Source organism: Amyelois transitella, chromosome 3, assembly GCF_032362555.1.
Source record: "Amyelois transitella isolate CPQ chromosome 3, ilAmyTran1.1, whole genome shotgun sequence".
In the NCBI taxonomy this organism is placed as follows: domain Eukaryota; kingdom Metazoa; phylum Arthropoda; class Insecta; order Lepidoptera; family Pyralidae; genus Amyelois; species Amyelois transitella.
The window spans coordinates 13,660,273-13,669,326 of record NC_083506.1 but is presented as its reverse complement, the minus strand read 5'-3'; the positions used below and the strand labels follow the sequence as shown (position 1 = coordinate 13,669,326).

Genomic DNA, 9,054 nt, shown 5'->3' with positions numbered 1-9,054 from the left:
GGAGTCCAAAAAGAGATGTAATATATTTCCATATAATGTTACTATTAACCTGAGGCTTTTTTATTTCATCGCATCGCTCCATTTAGAATTACCATTAGAAACAATAGTAGAATTATTAGAATATTTTAAAACAATAAAAAATATATAAGTAATAAAACAAAAGTAATAAATGAAAATTGAACAACTAAATTTACAACAATACAAGAATAAAGTTACTACCTACAGAACTTTGCGATATTTAATACGTATTTAACATTATTAATGCGATTCTTGAATTAACATTATGTAACTTTTGCATATTTATAATAGCAACACTGTAATACTCGCTTGGAAAATGAGTGACAGTTTGTTTATTTATGTAAAATAAGTTTTGCAGTAAGTTTTGAATTCGATTCTAACACCTGTAAACTTTCTTTCTGTTTTTTTACCGGTGCCTGTGTATTTACCTATTTGCACTTTGTTTTGTGCTGATAACTTGTCGTTATTTGGAGTTTGGAATCTTCCGTTGAGTCGAGCTTTGTTCTTCCGGATATTCGTGTGATTTTATCATCTGAGATTGGACTCTGACTGTGTTCACTGTGTTGTGCAGATATTTTGAGATAGGACTCCTGTAAAAAGTACCTGATTATTTGAGATAGGAGTCCCAAGTTTGTGTTTGTTTTTGTGAAAGACAGATTTTACTACAAAAGTGCCACGATGTCTTCAGATAAACATTGTTGCGTTCCTGGTTGTAAAGGCAGTGGAGGTATGTTTGAAATATTTTTGTTCCTGTATCAATCTGCCTCTTAATCTTGTGGTTTGATTCCTGGCAAGGCCACAATCGAAAATTGTTATGTTTGCTGGATAGTCAAAAATATTATTAACAGTGATTTATCACTATAAAATTCTTTTCAACTGGGTTTAACAATCATCATACATACATGCATACATATAATCACGTCTATATCCCTTGCGGGGTAGACAGAGCCAACAGTCTTGTAAAGACTGATAGGCCACCTTCAGCTATTGGGCTTTAAGATAGAATTGAGATTCAAATAGTGACAGGTTGCTAGCCCATCGCCTAAAAAAGAATCATGATGATGAGAATATTATGAGATTTAATCCAATCAGGCCACATATAACTTTAAGAAAGTTAGTTGTGAAAACCTCCGGCGATGGGCGCATGGTTGCGAAAGTCATTTCTAGTAAGATAGTTATACAGCGTAGTAGAAGTAGTAGGAAGTTAACACTTCTACCAAAAAATAATTGTATAAAAAAAAAAATTAAAAAACTAGGCGTTTTATTGCTAATCAAACTAAAAAATAGAAAATAAATAATAGTTTAAAAAAAACTAAAAAACTACGCTTTATTGCTAATCAAACTAAAAAATAGAAAATAAAATTTAAAGACAAAGGAATTATAAAACAGTAGTAGCAAGTCGAACAATCGGTTATAGTCAATTACCTCCGATTAAAATTATAACAAAATTAAATTTATAAACAAAACAATTTAAATCAGAGTAAAAAGCGTGGGGTGCATTTTACTTCATTTTCATAACTCTCTTGTCATAAATATATGCTAATAGAATGATTTTAATATTTACTACATCAGGCACCCCACGCTTTTTACTCAGATTTCAATTGTTTTGTTTATAAATTTAATTTTGTTATAATTTTAATCGGAGGTAATTGACTATAACCGATTGTTCGACTTGCTACTACTGTTTTATAATTCCTTTGTCTTTAAATTTTATTTTCTATTTTTTAGTTTGATTAGCAATAAAGCGTAGTTTTTTAGTTTTTTTTTTTTAATCATTATCATCATTTTTCATTATAATAAACATAAGAATTAATTATTTATGGTGCCGTGGGGTTCCCGGCACCAACACAAAAAAGAATAGGACCACTCCAGCTCTTTTCCATGGATGTCGTAAAAGGCGACTAAGGGATAGGCTTACAAACTTGGGATTCTTTTTTAGGCGTTGGGTTAGCAACCTGTCACTATTTGAATCTCAATTCTATCATTAAGCCAAATAGCTGAACGTGGCCATTCAGCCTTTTTAAGACTGTTGGCTCTGTCTACCCCGCAAGGGATATAGACGTGACCATATGTATGTATGTATGTATAATTATTTATAGCTTTTTATATCGATTCAAATCAAAAATGACGAAGTTCCATAGAAACTTGCACCCCCTATTTCATCCCCTTGGGATAGAATTTCAGGATAAAAAGTAGCCTATATTCTAATACAGGTTACTAACTATATCTGTGCCGAATTTCGTTCAGATCCGTTCGGTAGATTTTGCGTGATGCGCGTACAAACATACAGACAGACAGACGGACAGACAGACAGACAAAAATTCTAAAAAAAATTGTTTTGGCTTCTATTGACCCTAAAAAGACCCCTTATAATTTTTTTTCTTAAATATCTTCAATGTACAGACAAAGTTGAGTTACAGTTTTATTATATGTACTAGCTGTGCCTGCGACTTCGTCCGCGTGGTATAGTTATTTTGGGCATCATTGAAACCTCAAGGATGCTCCTTCCCCGATTTTTTTCACATTTTTTATTACATCTTTGCTCCTAATAGTTGCAGCTAGACGTTATATAGCCTAAAGCCTTCCTCGATAAATGGTCTATTCAACACGAAAAGAATTGTTCAATTCGAATCAGTAGTTCTTGAGATTAGCGCATTCAAACAAACAAACAAAGTCTTCAGTTTTATAATATTAGTATAGATTAATCTAAGTGCCTATTTAAACTAAAAAAAAATATTCCAATAGTATTATAACCAGAAATATGTGTACCTACAACTTACAAAAGAAAAAGAAATGAAAGTAAGGAAACGCCTGTGCAAATCTTGCCGTCGCCGAGTCTTCCCACACTCCCTTAGGGGAATCGGAGTAAATTGGTCAGGGCTTTTGGCCCTCTTCAATGGCATCATCGCTGCCTACGACTGTAGGCAGGTCGATGGGGCGGCCGTGGCGGCCTGGGTCTTCACGTCTTTATACACTGGGAGTTCCCATCGGCGGCGGCGTCGTCACTGGTTGACGACGTCTGCCGCAAAGCAGCGAGGGGAGGGTTTCACCCGACGGCCCGGAGGGAGCGGAGTGGAGCGGCGCGATGCCGCGCAGGTGGCTGTGTGATGACGCGTCCGCCCTCTCGAACATCTAGGTTCTCCCACTTCAGGTTCCTGAGGATCGTCGAGTTCCTCACGTAGCGCAGGGTTGTTTCCGACGACTGCTCTGAGACTTTGGTTCTCTTGGGCTCTGAGTCTTCTCCTGTTGGTCTCAGAGCAGTATGCGTAATGCGTACCACGCCGGGGCCGCGTACGTGAGGCGGCGGGATCTGACGTACGTTTGGTAGATCCCGAGCTTCGTCCTCAGGGGGAGGCTGGAAGAGAGAACTGCGTGAAGTCTCCCCCTGGCTGCCTTGGTCATGAAGCTTGCGCTCGCCTCCCGCCCCTTTTCTACCCTGCCGCCGCGAGACGCGTCGAGCGCGGCAACCGTTACGCAAAAATAATCCTTATAGCAAGATTCAGTATTTACGCGCGATGGCTTGTTAGCGTATTTCATTTCATGTATAAGTTTGGTGTTTTTATACCGATTTCGATGTTTCTTTTTTTATTTAATAGGTATTTATATGAATTTTTAAGAATTACGAATGAGTGTAAGTGTTATTGGTATTATAAACGTCAGAATATAGAAATATAATCAGAAATCTCCGAACTGCTAAGCTATTAGGAATTACAGGTGTTATTGTGAGTCAACCATAACAGATAGACTTATGCTGTCTTGGGATATTTTTTTAATAATTTTATTTAGAATATTTTCGTAATACATGGTTTTGCTGTAGCTTTAACCATTAAGGCTGCACACGCGACGGAAGCTTAAAAAATCAAGTAATTTCTCCCGTTTTCCCAACATTTACTTTCATTGCTCTGCTCCTACTCATTGTAGCGTAATGAAAAGTATACTATAACCTGATCAGGAGTATGAAGAATAACAGTACCAAGTTTCGTTAAAATCCGTCAAGTAGTTTTTGTTTCTATAAAGAACATACAGACAGACAGACAGACAGACAGACAGACAGACAGACAGACAGACAAAAATTTTACTGATTGCATTTTTGGCATCAGTATCGATCACTAATCACCCCCTGATAGTTATTTTGAAAATATATTCAATGTACAGAATTGACCTCTCTACAGATTTATTATAAGTATAGATGGATTAGTCTTGGTGTCAAGAGAGGGCAGAGTAATTATGTCAGATGTTGACTTAATAAACTTTAATTATATCTAGCAAACAACACTTACTATTTTCAGAGTTGTTTCCACAAAATTAACTTTCACGTGACAAATATTTTGTTAGTTTGTAACTGCAAATTAATGTTTGTTAACTAAAAAATAGGTACATCACATAATACACTTTATACTAACTTATTTTAACGACCTCTTCGTTACAACGAAATAAGTAATTACTTATATACATAAAAATGTTCTATATTTGAATAAAATAATATATATTAATCCCCGGTAGTCATATATCTATGAATAAATAAACTTATTTTTGCATCTCACATTAGTTGGAATGAGATGATATTAGGATTAAACCCAATTGTAATGAGCATGGTCATGTTCCACTACTTGAAGCACCATGAAGCATGTAGCATTTTAAACACAAAAATACGTAGCTCTAAGATTAATCTTTGTTGCTCTTAAATTTAAATATAAGCGCAACATATCCCACGTCAGCTCATACAAATGGTAGCCTCCAACATTCGGCGATCCGTCATCTCTGCCCGCCGCTCGCCCCATAGAAATCTAAATAATACGATACAATAGACATGCCATATTCTGACGGCCTCTGTGGCGCAGCGGTAGTACGCTTGTCTGTGTTACCGGAGGTCCCGGGTTCGAATCCCAGCCGGGGCATGATGAGAAACGAACTTTCTCTGATTAGCCTGGATCTTGGATGTTTATCTATATAAGTATTTATTATAAAATATAGTATCGTTGAGTTAGTATCTCGTAACACAAGTCTCGAACTTACTTCGAGGCTAACTCAATCTGTGTAATTTGTCCCGTATATATTTATTTATTTATATTTTTCTCATACGTGGTTCCCGGCGCTTAAGAATAGGACCACCTCATCCTGGCGGTAGTCCAGGTCTCATTCTCACGTTTCCGGAGAGTTTTGGATAAGTCAGGCTGTTAAAGGAAGTGGTTCCTCTTCAATATTTACAGGGGAACCTCGCCCAAATTGGATCATGTTTACGCAACTAGTTGCCTGAATGTGCAGGTTTCCTCACGGTATTCCTCCTCTATCAACTTATGCACTTAACTCAGAAATAAGACACTGGAACATGGTGCTTCTTCAGGTGGTCCGATTAGGTACCTACCACTTCTATGCTTATATAATTTCTATGGCTTGGCCGTAATCCCGAGTCGCGACTAACTTACCCTTATCAATTAGTTCAGACCGGACCCGCTTCCAAATCAGTTTGTATCTTTATGATTAAATAAATTTTAATGCGCTGTACTTTTATAGCATCTCTCTCTCTCTTGTAGCCAAAAAATTAATAACTTACATGCTCTTCTGTATGTTTATTATACGTATATATGTATATGTTACTTATACTCAAAGAATACCATGTATTTTCTTAAACAAGGATGAGTTTAGTGGGATGAGGTCGGTTTTAATTAGCTGTGTGTGCACAGAGAGCAGCTGCCCGCGACGCTAATGAGGTGTTTGCTCAGCCTAACAACATTGTTACAGCGGAGGCTATTGTGCTCTGTGCGATTTTTGTCAACTTATATAAACTATTACGCCGTGTGGATTCCGGTTCTTTAATGTAGGAAAGTGCCATTTCTTTCGCATTGATGTAATGTCGTTAAAGCACTTAGGGGATAAGCATATTTAACAATATAACTTAGGATCGTTATTTTTTACAATGGGTCAGAAAAGTCCGTCTATTTAAGACATTTTACCTGAAAGTGGCCTTCGAGTCAGTGCCAGACAACAGAAAGATTTTCCAAAATTGGTGACAGTGATTCACAAATTAATACAATATTTGACAAAACTTTTACGTTTAGTATAACTCAATAAGAAAAACCAACAAAATCATAGATAGAATTTTGAGCTTAAATATAATCCGGAAAAAAAACTACAACGGTACAACTCAAGGAAATTGAATTAACATATTCGTATTTTTAACGGAAAATCATTTCAATACAGCATCAATTGATCTCATTTAAGGAGGTTTTACCTTTAATAATTTATTGAATGATCATTTTGAATGTATTGCCGTGTATATTCTCAAACGAGTAGTGAGACGCCACCTGCGCGCCGCGTGCGTTCGAGTGGAGAAATTAATATCCGGAGCGAGCCGCATCATTTCCGGGTCACCGCGCCCCCACCACTGCTCAGATACCCCCACCACTCCTCAGATACACCCCCCACCACTGACCGAAGGTGGGCAATTAAACAGTTTTATGACGCGGCTAAGACGTCTGAGAATACGAGCTAAGGAAATTACTTTCATTTGAGCTATTGTCAGTTTGCTGCAGAATGAAGTTGAGTTAATTGTCTTTGTGTGAAATTGTTTGCTTTGTCTGCCATAAAAAATGGTTATTAAGAATATTATATATTATCCTACTTTAGGAAACCCGCACATTCCGAGTATCTAAGTCCGAGTCCGAGTCCGAGTCCGAGTCCGTGTCCGAGTCCGAGTCCGAGTCCGAGTCCGAGTCCGTGTCCGAGTCCGTGTCCGAGTCCGAGTCCGAGTCCGAGTCCGAGTCCGTGTCCGAGTCCGAGTCCGAGTCCGTGTCCGAGTCCGAGTCCGAGTCCGAGTCCGTGTCCGAGTCCGAGTCCGAGTCCGAGTCCGTGTCCGAGTCCGAGTCCGAGTCCGTGTCCGAGTCCGAGTCCGAGTCCGAGTCCGAGTCCGAGTCCGAGTCCGTGTCCGAGTCCGAGTCCGAGTCCGAGTCCGAGTCCGAGTCCGTGTCCGAGTCCGAGTCCGAGTCCGAGTCCGAGTCCGTGTCCGAGTCCGAGTCCGAGTCCGTGTCCGAGTCCGAGTCCGAGTCCGAGTCCGAGTCCGAGTCCGAGTCCGAGTCCGAGTCCGAGTCCGAGTCCGAGTCCGAGTCCGAGTCCGAGTCCGTGTCCGAGTCCGTGTCCGAGTCCGAGTCCGAGTCCGAGTCCGAGTCCGAGTCCGTGTCCGAGTCCGTGTCCGAGTCCGAGTCCGAGTCCGAGTCCGTGTCCGAGTCCGAGTCCGAGTCCGAGTCCGAGTCCGAGTCCGAGTCCGTGTCCGAGTCCGAGTCCGAGTCCGAGTCCGTGTCCGAGTCCGAGTCCGAGTCCGTGTCCGAGTCCGAGTCCGAGTCCGTGTCCGAGTCCGAGTCCGAGTCCGAGTCCGAGTCCGAGTCCGAGTCCGTGTCCGAGTCCGAGTCCGCGTCCGAGTCCGAGACAGTCGTGCCGTAAGCGTCAGTGCAAAAGAAGCGTTAACAAACGCACTGCAGCATTTCAACAACGTCCACATTTTCTATTCTTAGTTTGGATAGTTGTGATCACTATCCAAACTTAGAATAGAAATGTGGACGAGAGAAAACATTGTTGTGATTAATTAAGTATGAATTTTAAATACAAAAAAAAAATAAAAAAAGAAAAATTCACTTTACTCCACGATTTGCGCACAATGCAGCATCCACAAGAAACGCTATTTTCATAAGCCGCTTAAATGATCAGGGTTCCGACGAAACAGCGCAGAGCAGTGTTCACAAATGTTTTAATGGACGAGCTGCGGAAAACTTGGATGTTATGATGAGGTTTCAAAACTACATTATTTTATTTTATTCGAAAAAACAACAACACTAAACTTGCATGAAAGGATTGAGGAACTAGGGTGAAGCGAAAGTAGAGAATCGTGGAATATACTTACTTTTCGATTACAAAATTGTTTCTTCGATTTCACACAAAAGAGTACGATTTTAGTATTTTTGGTTCAATAAGGATCGCTACTTCTATTGTTTTTTTTTCTTAATATAGTCACAGAATTATAAAATAACCTTATCTATTCTAGTATTCCAAGGAACAATTATTTATGCATTATCTAGTAGCAGTACTATGTTGGACGAGACATGCAATCAGTCAACATCAACACGGCGTGATTGCGGCGACCACGGGATGACGTCACCGTGTGTTATCTTATCTCTTGTAGGTATATAAAATTCTCGTGTCACAATGTTCGTTCCCGTACTCCTCCGAAACGGCTTGATCGATTCTCATGAAATTTTGTGAGCATATTAAGTAGGTCTGAGAATCGGCGAACATCTTTTTTCTATACCCCTAAGTGATAAGGGTTGTTCACGACCCTTAATATTTTTTTTAACGAGAAATTACTTAAAAAATATTTATATGGCAAAACAAAGTTTGCCGGGACAGCTAGTAGTACTATATAGACGTGAGTATTTTATAGACATTATACAAAGAACAATATAGAATAATTTTTTCCCACCTTCACCAACTTTGTTGGTGTTAGGTTATCCCAGCAGAATCATGGGAGGAGTGCGCTGTTCTCGCTTTTGCTCTTTAAGACGCTTTCTTGACTTCCTACGAAATCTTAAGAGTACACTATTCGAAATCTTAATAGTGTATTTTAGTTGTTTGTTACTCCTTATCATTCATTATCTAGAAGCAGTATTATCAGTGAACGTGACATGCAATCAGTCAACATCAACACGGCGTGATTGCACCGACCACGGGGTGACGTCACTGTGTTGTATGCCAGGTTTGCGGGTCGCTTGATCCTACGACAAACATTGAATAAAATTAAGGATTAATTTTGCTTATTTTTCATACAAAAGTCAGCCCTAGGTAAGTTATATTTTTGTACCAAATATCAATGTGGTTGTGACCATAGAGTTAATTTCAATACTTTTAAAATTAAGTTCTAAGAACCAGCTTATTATCTCTGGAAACGTTTAGATTTCTATTAAATTACCAACCAACTAAACGTGGCCTTTGAATCCTTGTGACTGCTGGGCTCCGTCTATCCCGTAAGAAATAAAGAAGTGACAATGT

At 39.2% G+C, this 9,054-nt stretch overlaps 1 protein-coding gene across 1 annotated transcript; it reads right to left on the bottom strand.

Moving 5' to 3' along the window:
• Positions 1 to 6,641: 6,641 nt before the first annotated feature.
• Positions 6,642 to 7,355, bottom strand: LOC132902783 (clumping factor B-like; the record flags this gene model as incomplete). The annotated part of the gene is made up of 1 exon (XM_060949094.1): positions 6,642 to 7,355. A coding segment is annotated over one exon (714 nt), but the record flags the coding sequence as incomplete, so codon positions are not given.
• Positions 7,356 to 9,054: the final 1,699 nt, after the last annotated feature.